Source organism: Rattus norvegicus, chromosome 2 (assembly GCF_036323735.1).
Source record: "Rattus norvegicus strain BN/NHsdMcwi chromosome 2, GRCr8, whole genome shotgun sequence".
NCBI lineage: Eukaryota > Metazoa > Chordata > Mammalia > Rodentia > Muridae > Rattus > Rattus norvegicus.
The window spans coordinates 178,487,466-178,499,875 of record NC_086020.1 but is presented as its reverse complement, the minus strand read 5'-3'; the positions used below and the strand labels follow the sequence as shown (position 1 = coordinate 178,499,875).

General features: G+C 42.8%; 1 protein-coding gene across 1 annotated transcript; it reads left to right on the top strand.

Moving 5' to 3' along the window:
- Positions 1 to 9,253: 9,253 nt before the first annotated feature.
- S100a9 (S100 calcium binding protein A9) lies at positions 9,254 to 11,935 on the top strand. Its single transcript, NM_053587.2, has 3 exons — positions 9,254 to 9,267; positions 9,604 to 9,765; positions 11,625 to 11,935. Exons 2-3 carry the CDS (start codon positions 9,613 to 9,615, stop codon positions 11,811 to 11,813), a joined length of 342 nt encoding a protein of 113 aa, NP_446039.2. The 5' UTR covers positions 9,254 to 9,267; positions 9,604 to 9,612; the 3' UTR covers positions 11,814 to 11,935.
- Positions 11,936 to 12,410: the final 475 nt, after the last annotated feature.

Genomic DNA, 12,410 nt, shown 5'->3' with positions numbered 1-12,410 from the left:
ACCAGAGACACCTAAACAACAGAAACCAAGACTGAGAAGCACCTAAAAAAATGTTCAACATCCTTAGTCATCAGGGAAATGCAAATCAAAACAACCCTGAGATTCCACCTCACATCAGTCAGAATGACTAAGATGCAGGCAGGTCCCTCAGAGCAGAAGTGGTGGTCTTAGCTCTGCTTTTGGGTGTGTCAGAGCTCCTGGAAAAAACTCAGGTGACAACAGACAGTGGTGAGGATGTAGAGAAAGAGGAACACTCTATTGTTGGTGGGATTACAAGCTGGTACAACCACTCTGGAAATCAGTGTGAAGGTTCCTCAGTAAATCAGACATAGTACTACCTGAGGACCCAGCTATACCACTCCTGAGCATGTACCCAAAAAGATGCTCTAACATACAACACAGACACATGCTCCACTATGTTCATAGCAGCCTTATTTATAATAGCCAGAAGCTGGAAAGAACCCAGACGCCCTTCAACAGAGGAATAGATACAAAAAATGTGGTACATCTACACAATGGAGTACTACTCAGCTATTAAAAACAATCACTTCATGAAATTCACAGGCAAATGGATGGAACTAAAAAAATATCATCCTGAGTGAGGTGACCCAATCATAAAACACACATGGTATGCACTCACTGATAAGTGAATATCATCCCAAAAGCTGGGATTACCCAAAATACAATCCACAGACCACATAAAGCTCAAGAAGAAGGACAACCAAAGTGTAGATGCTTCAGTCCTTCTTAAAAGGGGGAACAAAAATATTCATAAGTGGAGATACAGAGACGAAGTTTGGTGCAGACTGAAGGAATGGCCATTCAGAGCCTACCCCACCTGGGGATCCATCCCATATATATACAGCTACTAAACCCAGACAGTACTGCTGATGTCAAGAAGTGCATGCTGACAGGAGCCTGATATAGATGTCTCCTGAGAGGCTCTGACAGGGCATGACAAATATTGAGGTGAATACTAGCAGCCAACCATTGAACTGAGAACAAGGTCCACATTGGAGTAGTTAGAGAAAGGATTGGCGGAGCTGAAGGAGTTTGCAACACCATAAGAACAAAAATCCCAACCAACCAGAGCTCCCAGAGACTAAACCACCATCCAAACAGTACACATGGACAGACCCATGGCTCCAGCTGCATATGTAGCAGAAGATGGCCTTGTTGGGCACCAATGGGAGGAGAAGTCCTTGGTCTTGACAAGCTGAATCCCCAGTGTAGGGGAATATCAGGGCGGAGAGGCAGGAAGGGGTAGGTGGTAGGGTGGGGACAACGCCCACAGAGAAGAAGGGATAGGGGGTATAGGTTAGGGGGTTTATGGACAGAAAACCAGGAAAGGAGATAACATTCAAAATGTAAATAAAATATCCAATAATAAAATATAAGCTATTAAAAAATGCAAATCGATCCATTCGTATCACCTTGTACAAAGCTCAAGCCCAAGAGGATCAAGGACCTCCACATAAAACCTGATACACTGAAATTAATAGAAGAGAAAGTGGGAAGAACCTCAAACGCATAGGCACTGGGGAAATTTTCCTGAACAGAACACCAATGGCACATGCTCTAAGATCAAGAATTGACAAATGGAATCTCATAAAACTGCAAAGCTCCTGTAAGGTAAAGGACATTGTCAATAGGACAAAACAGCAACCAACAGATTGGGAAAAGATCTTTACCAATCCTACAACAGATAGAGGCCTTATATCCAAAATATACAAAGAACTCAAGAAGTTAGACTGCAGGGAGACAAATAACCCTATTAAAAAATGGGGGACAGAGCTAAACAAAGAATTCTCAATTGAAGAATATCGAATGGCTGAGAAGCACCTAAAGAAATGTTCAACATCCTTAGTCACCAGGGAAATGCAAATCAGAACAACCCTGAGATTTCACCTCACACCAGTGAGAATGGCTAAGATCAAAAACTCAGGTAACAGCAGATGCTGGCGAGGATGTGGAGAAAGAGGAACACTCCTCCATTGTTGGTGGGATTGCAGACTGGTACAACCATTCTGGAAATCAGTCTGGAGGTTCCTCAGAAAATTGGACATTAACTGCCTGAGGATCCAGCTATACCTCTCTTGGGCATATACCCAAAAGATGCTCCAACATATAAAAAAGACACGTGCTCCACTATGTTCATTGCAGCCTTATTTATAACAGCCAGAAGCTGGAAAGAACCCAGAGGCCCTTCAACAGAGGAATGGATGCAGAAAATGTGGTACATCTACACAATGGAATATTACTCAGCTATCAAAAACAACGAGTTTATGAAATTCATAGGCAAATGGATGGAACTAGAAAATATCATCCTGAGTGAAGTAACCCAGTCACAAAAGAACACACATTGTACACACTCGCTGATAAGTGGATATTAGCCCAAAAGCTCAGAATACCCAAATTACAATCCACAGACCACGTGAAGCTCAAGAAGTTGGAAGACCAAAGAGTGGATGCTTCAGCCATTCTCAGAAGGGGGAACAAAATAGTTACAGGAGGAGATACAGAGACGAAGTGTAGGGCAGACTGAGGGAAGGTCATCCAGTGATGGCCCCACCTGGGGATCCATCCCATATACTGTCACCAAGCACAGACCATATTGTGAATGCCAAGAAGTGCATGCTGACAGGAGCCTGATATAGCTGTCTCCTGAGAGGCTCTGCCAGAACCTGAGAAATACAGTCAGATGCTCTCAACCAACCATTGGACTGAAAACGGGGCCACCAATGGAGGGGCTAGAACAAAGACTGAAGGAGCCCAAGGGGTTTTCATCCCCATAGGAAGAACAACAATATCAACCAACCAGACCCCCCAGAGCTCCCAGAGACTAAACCACCAGCCAAAGAGCACACATGGAAGTACACGTGGCTCCAGCAGCTTGTGTAGCAGAAGATGGCCTTGTCAGGCATCAATGGGAGGAAGGCCCTTAGCCCTATAAAGGCTCAACGTCCCCATGTAGGGTAATGCCAGGGCAGGGAGATGGGAGGGAGCAGGTCAGTGGGGGAACACTCTCATAGAGGCAAGGGTAGGGGGTAAGGTATAAGGGGATTCCAGAGGGAAAAATCAGGAAAGGGGAGAACATTTGAAATGTAAGTAAAGAAAATATCCAATAAAAAAAAAAAGAACCCTGGATAGGCTGCCTTGTCTGGCCTCAGTAGGAAAGTTATGAACATAGCTCTGCAGAGACATGCCAGGCTTGGAAGATATTCAGGGAGTACTCCACTCTTTCAGAGGAGAGGGGGGGAGAGGGAGGGAGGAGAGGAGGGACGGAGGGAGGGAGGGACTGTATAAAGGGAATGGAGGCAGTGACTGGGATGTAAAGTGAATAAATATATTTATCAATGGAAAAAATAAAATACTTAAAATTTTTTAAAAAGAAACAAAATCCATCTATCTGTTTTTAAAAAAAACACATTAAGGGGACTGGAGAGATGACTCAGTTCTCAAGAGCACTGGCTATTCTTCCAGAGGATCCAGGTTCAATTCCCAGCACCTACATATCAGCTTACAACTGCCTATAAATCCAGTCATAGAGGATCTGGAATCCTCAAAGAGACACACATGCAGGCATAATGTCATTAATGTCCATAAAAATAAATAAATCTTTAAAAAGAGAAAAAAGAAACACATTAAGGTAGGGCTTTAAAGATGAATGCCGCATTAAATTAAGGATGGGTAAAAGTAGTACAATGAGACCTAGAAGCATCAAGCAGTGCTACCAGACATCTGACAAAATAGACTTCAGACTACAACCAATCATAACTGAAAAAGAGGGACATTCCACAGTGATCAAAGGGTCACTTAACCAAGCAGACATTCCGATCCTAAACATACATGGATCAAATTCTAATGCACCCAATTTCATAAAATGTACTACTGGATTTAAAGAATAGATTAACATCAATCAATAATAATAGATAATTTCAATATTCCACCTTCTTTAACAGTCAGGTCATCTGGGAAAACTTAACAGAGAAACATCAGAATTAGTTGACATATTACATCAAGTGGATTTAAATAGTCACAGAATATTTCACCCAAAGACCAAAGAATATACATTCTACTCAGCAACACGTGGAAGTTTTTCTAAAATAGACCACATCTTGGGACATAAAACAAATTTTTATAAATTCAAAAGTATTAAAATCCTCTTTGTGTCCTACCTGACTACAGTGCAGCAAAACATAAAATTGGCAGGAAAAGAGGAACCAGTGACTCTAAAAACTGGTTCTTTGAGAAGATAAAGAAAAGGGACAGATCTTTGGCCCAACTAACCAAGAGAAAAAGGAATATTTTTAAAACCTGTAATCTGTTAATCTAGAAAACCTAAAATAAATGGATGAATTTCTAGGTTCAGTCAAATTACCAAAATTAAACCAGCAAGAGTCAACAACCTAAACAGACAGACCCATAAAACTGAAGAGATTGAAATAGTGATAAAAAGCCTTTCAGCTAAAAAATCTGAACTCTTTTTTTTCTCCATCTTTATTAAATTGGGTATTTCTTATTTACATTTCAATTGTTATTACATTTCCCAGTTTCCGGACCAACATCCCCCTAACCCTTTCCCCTCCCCATCCTCCACCCATTGCCGCCCTCCCCCTAACAATCACGTTCACTGGGGTTCAGTCTTGGCAGGACCAAGGGCTTCCCCTTCCACTGGTGCTCTTACTAGGATATTCATTGCTACCTATGAGGTCAGAGTCCAGGGTCAGTCCATGTATAGTCTTTGGGTAGTGGCTTAGTCCCTGGAAGCTCTGGTTGGTTGGCATTGTTGTACATATGGGGTCTCAAGCCCCTTCAAGCTCTTCCAGTCCTTTCTCTGATTCCTTCAATGGGGGTCCCATTCTCAGTTCAGTGGATTGCTGCTGGCATTCGCCTCTGTATTTGCCATATTCTGGCTGTGTCTCTCAGGAGAGATCTACATCTGGTTCCTGACAGCCTGCACTTCTTTGCTTCATCCATCTTACCTAGTTTGGTAGTTGTATATGTATGGGCCACATATGGGGCAGGCTCTTAATGGGCCTTCCTTCTGCCTCTGTTCTAAACTTTGCCTCCCTATTCCCTCCCAAGGATAATCTTGTTCCCCTTTTAAAGAAGGAGTGAAGCATTCACATTTTGGTCATCCTTCTTGAGTTTCATGTGTTCTGTGCATCTAGGGTAATTCAAGCATTTGGGCTAATATCCACTTATCAATCATCCTGAGTGAGGTAACCCAATCACAGAAAATCACACATGGTATGCACTCATTGATAAAAATCTGAACTCTTAACCACAACTACATGTGCTATCTGAGCTGCACAAGGCAGGTGTTCAGGCCTGAGGATTAGCACATCCAGGGACTGTTCTGGAATTTCAGAAAACAAAGCAGTCAGGAGAGACCTGAACAATGAGGAAAGTCTCTATGAAGACTGGAGAAAAGACACAGTGGAAATGTGAAGGGGAGATGTTTGTCCTAGTGGTGAGTCCAGGACAAACGAGTGTCAAGGAATTGCCCAAAGCAAGTAGTTCCTCCCTATGTCCTGGAAGATGAGGGTTGCCAGTAAGGAGACAGGATGATTCAGAAAATGTAAAGGTTTCTTATGTGTCACACTCTAGTTGTATGCATGAGAGGAGACCGTGAGCAAGAACCTTCCTTGAGAATCTACAACCAAGTTTTAGACAGATGCAAATATTCATACAACTTAACTCCAAGAAAGCACATGTTGAAAGCCAGAGTGTTGTATGAACAGGTCCCCAAAAAGGAGATTATCTTCCAATGGAAAGGATCGAACAGCATTTGAACTGAACCGTGAGAGCTGGGTTAGATTTCACACTAAGGGTTGAGGAAGCACATTCCTAAGGTGAGGAGATGAGTGGCGGGTCTTCTGAGTCCAAGTGAAGAGACAAGGAAAAAAAAGAGTAAGGTGGGGTCTGTGTTCAGAGGGTGTGTGTGCCAAGCTATGCCATCTTGGCTTCTGTGAACAAAGGGGAGTATTTATTCAATGAAGAGGATGCATGCTGCCCAGAAGAAAACTATAAAACAAGTTTTCACAGTCCAAAAGTTCATATAGAAGTACAAGAGACTACAAAGAGCCAAGCCAAGCCAATCCTACTGACACTCCCATCTTCTCCTCAGGATATACAGAAGACCTTATGCAAAATGAATGATGCTGAGTCATAATATCTACTCCAAGCCACACTACGGTGTCACAGTAGCCATAAAACACCACGGTACTAACACAAAAGACCCATAAATTAGAACAGAAGGTGCATAGGGCTGGAAGAGAGCTTAGTTGGTAAAGTACTTGCCATGGAAGCAGGAGGAGTTTTCATCCTCAACAGCCATATAAAACAATCCTCATAGCCCTCAGTTTCTCTGGCTACCCAACCTACCTGAATCCAGGAAAACATAAGGTGAACTCATAGAGGCAAAGAGGAGGAAGGAGAGGGTGGATGGGATGGCAGGGATTATGCAGGGGTAATATGGAAGGGGGATATCATTTGGTATATAATTGACAGGAATCACTAATAAAAAATTATACACATACACATAAGCACACATACACACATGTGTTTATACATATACACATGCATACACATGCACATATACACAATCACACAAAAACAAACATGCAAACAAAAACACAAGTGCTTGTATATGCACACAGGTCCAAGTACACACACAATATACACATGCATATACACATACACATTTGCACACACAAGCATACACATAAATACACATATATACTTACATATTCATACTTGTTACATATTCACAGGCACACACACACACACATTCAATCTGCCACCAGAAAACTTTTAGATCTGATAAACACTTCCAGTAAAGTTGCAAGATATGCAGTATACAAAGTCATCATATAAAGATCAGTAGCTTCTCTATATATGGCAGTCATCAACTTTCTAAGAATGAAATTAGGAAAAACATCACACTCGCTCTACCTCAAAGAAAGAAAGAAACCTAGGAATAAACCTAACCATGGGGGTGAGATTTCTCTTACAATGAAAATCGCAAACCACTAAAAAAATAATAATTAAAAGAAACTAAAAAAGAAATAGAAGAATAAACAATGGGAAGAAATGCCATGTTCCTGGGTTGGTACAATTAAATTGTGACTATGGCTATATTACCAAAAGGAATTTACAAATTCAATGCAATTTCTATCAAATGTCCAATGACATTCTTTACAGACCTAGAAAAGAAATGGACACAATGCATACACAAAAATGTATGTGGACACAAGAGACTACAGATAGCCAAAGCAAGCATGAGCTTAAAGAACACTACTGGACATCTTGATACCTGATACCAACTTAATGCTACAGAGCTGTAATGACAAAGACAGCTTACAGTCACTGTTGAAGGGACTGTAAATTGCTACAGTCATTATGAAAACCATCCCAGAGGTTTCTCAAATGTTAGGTTAGCCACCATATGACCCAGTTACGCCACTCCTCAGTGTATACCCACAGAAGTCCGTATCCTACACAGAGACACCTGCACAACCATGTGTCTTGCTTCAATCACAATAATGAGGGAACAAAAACAGCCTAGACTTCCATCGACCAGTAAAAGGATAATAAAAACGTGGTACATATACACGCTGGCGATTGTAGCTTTTAATGTTCCTCCATGTGTAGGTAGGTAGATAGGCATATGTATAGATAGATGTTCAGATGAGGGTGTGAACTCAGGCATAGGTCTAGAAGTTGGAAAAGAGGCCATGTAAGGGGGGAAAGATACGTTGAGAAATTAGAGAAAGGTTGCAGAACATATGTGATGTGAAGGTGAACAGGAAGCTACTGAAAGCTGTGGGAACAGGGAGGACAGGAGTAGGGAAGACAGGGGAGACGACTAATAAACTCAAATCACATTAATTAAATTTAAATGATATCAAACTTAAAACTGAGCATCCAGAAATGAGTCCACACAGCTACAACCATCTGTTTAACTTCAGAAAAGGAGCAGCACCCAAATATTAGGGGCAAAAGACAGTCTTTTAAAAAAAACAGCACCAGGAAAACTGGACAGTACAGGTATGGGATGAAAACTAGCCAGGATACAGTTCTCTCAGTAGAATGTCCTAGCACTCACGAAGCCCTAGCCCCAGCTTCACATAAACTGAGTGTAGTGGCACATGCCTGTAATGTCAGAACTTGGATGTAGACTCAGGAGGATCAGATTCAAGATCACCCTCAGCTCCACAGCAAGTTTAAAGCCAACCTGAGCTATGTGACACCTTTCTCCAACAAGCCTCTCTTTAACGTTTTACAAATGGCAGCCCAACATTGATCCATTGACTGATACCTTAATGTAATAGAGTCTAAAGGGTGACTTAATTAACCACTGCCCCCCAGGAAATAACGTGAAAGAAGACTATCAGAGAGGCACAAGGAGGAAAGAGGAATAGAGAAAGGGAGATAAGAAAATAGAGGGAAATTTTTTATCAAAGTATATTATAGGCATATATGTTAAAATGAAAGTCATTACTCTGTATAGCTATTTTAGGCTAATAATAGTCATTTTTAAATCAGCTACCTTCTAGGATATAAGTTCCTAGGGGACATGAATGACAGCTGGGAATGGGATTTGTAGGAGGGATGCTGAGAGATGCTGAAGACAGCTCCTCACTCAGCCGCAAGAGGAGAATGTAGTAGTAAATATCCTTAACACGAGTTAAGTCTGCAGTCAGTCCCTGCTAGGTCACATGCTAGCTAAATAACCTTGCTTGGGTCCCCTTCTGAACATAAGACTCTTCTCCACTGGGAAACTAATGAGGCGCTTCCTAACACTAATTCCATTCAAGAATGCCATGGCGATCCCTCGCCCTTCCCAAAGGAGCCAAGGAAGCACATGAGGAGGCTCAGACCATAAACTCAGGGGAAAGAGCCAGAACGAGATGGCCACTATGATTCCCCTGCCACCCTGTGTATACTACAAGTCAGGACAAGGAAATGAAAGTTAGCAAATGGGGGGAGGGGGTAGAGGGAGGTTGGATGGAAGGGAAGTGAGCCAACTAACTAGTTTCCTCCCAAACAAGCTCCAAGCCCAAGGCTGGGAATTTCACAAAACAGCAGAGCTGTGTGAACATTTCCTGCTCCACCCCAGCTCCTTGACTATCAGGGTTACCACACTGCTCACCTGTGAAGCAATCTTTCCCAGAGATAACCATGTTTCTAGCAAGGAGCTGCCTATAAATGCTGGGCTTACACTGCTCTTGCCAGACGCTCTGTGGCTCCTTAGCTTTGGTAAGTAAGCTTCATCTTCCCTGGAGAGGAGTATGCCTGTTAGATCTTTCATTCCTTCCCTTGGCCAACTTTCTTCCAAGCCCTCGTCTTGAAACCCTCCTAGGTTGACCTGTTCATTTTATATCTTCCTTCACTTCTTCTAAGAATATTGATAATCAATATTTTGTTTTTGTGTGTATGTGGGGGGAGCTGTCGCCCTATTACGTAGCACCCTACCTGTTCTTTTTATTTTGTGTTCCCCCTCCCTTTTTTGCCTAACAATGGCCAGAGACTAGGTCAGGGAAACTTGGCATCCCATTCTTTTATTTGTAACTTTTGTTTCCTCTATTTTCAAAGAGCAAGAAGATGGCTGCCAAAACAGGATCTCAGCTGGAGCGCAGCATAAGCACCATCATCAATGTTTTCCATCAGTACTCTAGGAAGTATGGACATCCTGACACCCTGAACAAGGCGGAATTCAAAGAAATGGTGAATAAGGACTTGCCAAATTTTCTGAAGGTAAGACGTGGCTGGCAAGAGAGGAAAGTGCAGTCTGCAGCAGTCTGAGAGCAAATCCCAGCACCAGGGCAGCAGGGTTCTGCCACTAGAGGCACTCAAAGTTAGACATGAAATGGTTCAGTTGAACATCTGCAGTGTGTGATGCCCTATTTTGGGCAGATGATTGTAGAGATGATCCAGGAACCCATATCCCAGTGTTGGTGACACATAGCCTTAAGAAACACAAGTGAAGGGGTTGGGGATTTAGCTCAGTGGTAGAGCGCTTGCCTAGTGAGCGCAAGGCCCTGGGTTCGGTCCCCAGCTCTGAAGAAAAGGAAAAAAAAAAAAAAAGAAAGAAACACAAGTGAATTCAATGACCTGAGAGCTGGGAGAATGGTAAGAGATTCTGTGGATAGTCTGTGCTGGGTGCATCAATAATGAGTGGCTATGATTTATAGAAAGAAAGAAAGAGAGAGAGAGAGAGAGAGAGAGAAAGGAAGAAAGAGGGAGGGAGGGAGGGGAAGGAGAGGGAGAGAGAGAGTAGGGAAGGAGAGAGATAGCCCCCTTGAGGGGATAATACTTTGAAACCTGGTCCCTGGTAAAGAACTCAAGGGATCTTAAAACAATGAGATGACAGGTTCAGTTGGTTCCTGGAGAAGGAAGCTAAAACCTGTTACCCTTCAGAATTGCCTTTATTAGGAGAGAGGGCTTCAAGATGACGAAGGCCAGAGTCCAGCCTCTAGGTAAGAGAATATTATATGTATTGTGAGGTCATTAAAGAAAAAAGCATGAAGTGAAAGAACAGCAGAGATGGCCACCATGATCAACATGAAAGGAGTGGGGAGAGTGTCTGTGTGTGTGTGTGTGTGTGTGTGTGTGTGTGTGTGTGTGTGTGTGTGTGTCAGAGTCAGAAACATCCTTTATTTTTTATAACTTTTCCCCTGTGGAGTGTCCATATTATGGCTAGCCTCTTTTGGTTGATTCCCTGCCAACGTGGGACCAAGAATTGTCACTATGGGAGATAATAGGGACAGAGATATCTCTTTATAAGTGGGCACTCCAGGCAAACAAGATACCAATTCGGGGTAGACAGAAGTACACATGAAGATCTCTTCTCTGTGATCCCTCCATGGGTTCTACTCCATTTCTTGACATATTCTGCTAGAACCCATGGAAACAGAGACCACAAACATGAACTACTCAGTTTGTGGAAGGGAGCATTGCTTAGCCAAGGTGTCCCAGCAAATGAATGCAGCTAGATGATGGTGAGCCACCACATTTTGAACTTTTCACTTTATCTAAGTCTCCACCATACTTTACCACACTCTTTGAGGTCAGCAGAGCAAACCATGCTCTGCCCCTTTAAGGTCCCATACTGCCTGGTTTCTTGGGTGCCTCCTCAACTAAGTATCCTGAATGAGCTTTAACAACTAGTTACCTCCAAGGAAGTGACTGGGGTGAGAGATGACTGAGAGAAACTGAGAAGAGTGATGAGGGCATAATCCTCCAGGAGGATTATGTCAAATCCAAATTTACACCTCCTCTGCTCTACCCCCAGGCCCCACCTTTTAGAAGGTGTTTCTATTTCTATCTGTTAAAGTAATTAGAAGGGTAAACAATGGATATTTCTATACTTACTAATTGCCTGGTCTTCAGAAAAGTAGAGTTCTGGTGCTCAAGGCAGGGAGCTCTCTAGAGAAAAAAATTCAGTGTTTAGCAAATGTTTAGCAGCTGCCCCATCATGAATACTCAGTACATTGTTCTTATTCTTCAATCTAACTCCTTAGGGTAGGTTTTCCTGTGCATTTGCTATCTAGCCCCTCACTGTGCTTCAGGGTTCTCTTCCCAAGCCCTAACAGCCTCCTCTGTTTCATTCACAGAGGGAGAAAAGAAATGAAAATCTCCTAAGAGACATCATGGAGGACCTGGACACAAACCAGGACAATCAACTGTCCTTTGAGGAGTGTATGATGCTGATGGGAAAGTTGATCTTTGCCTGTCATGAGAAGCTGCATGAGAACAACCCACGTGGGCATGACCACAGCCACGGCAAAGGCTGTGGGAAGTAATTAAGAGGTCAGCCATGTAACATCTGCCCAACCAAGTCTAAAGGGAATAGCTTACTAAATGACCTTGGTTCTGGGGCTGGGAAATAATTTAAAAATGAATAAATAAAGTCTTTATCCATTCCAGTGCTCTGCATGCTGTTTCTGTTTGCTTTCCCATGCCTCCTTCCCAGAGTCTGAGTGCTAAACAACCCTGTCCTTTTCTGAAGTTTATGCCTTCCATTAAGTCATAACAAAAAAAAAAAAAGAAGAAGAAGAAAGAGCCAGCAACCTGTGTCATACTGAGCCCCTCCGTCTTATCTCCCTCACCATGTCTCTCTCCTTGACATTAGGCCTCACCCTACAGATCACAGTACCCATCCAGCTTGTCAACATGTCCCTTGTCAGAGCAGAAAACAGAAACGTGTGGTCCCTTTCCCAAATACCTTCCTACCTCAGTAGCATGACATAGTCTTATTTCACTTATTGCTGTGTGTTCTCTCTCTCTCTCTCTCTCTCTCCCTCCCTCCTCTCTCTCTCCCTTCCCTCCCTTCCTCCCTCCCTTCCTCCCTATCTCCCTCATGCTTCCCCTCCTCCTCCCCCTTTCCTTTCCCCTATACA

Bases quoted from the DNA above. Each gene is read 5' to 3' on its own strand.
- S100a9 (NM_053587.2), top strand. From the start codon at position 9,613: ATGGCTGCCAAAACAGGATCTCAGCTGGAGCGCAGCATAAGCACCATC. The intron at 9,766-11,624 runs GTAAGACGTGGC...TTTCATTCACAG, and splicing joins ACTTGCCAAATTTTCTGAAG to AGGGAGAAAAGAAATGAAAA.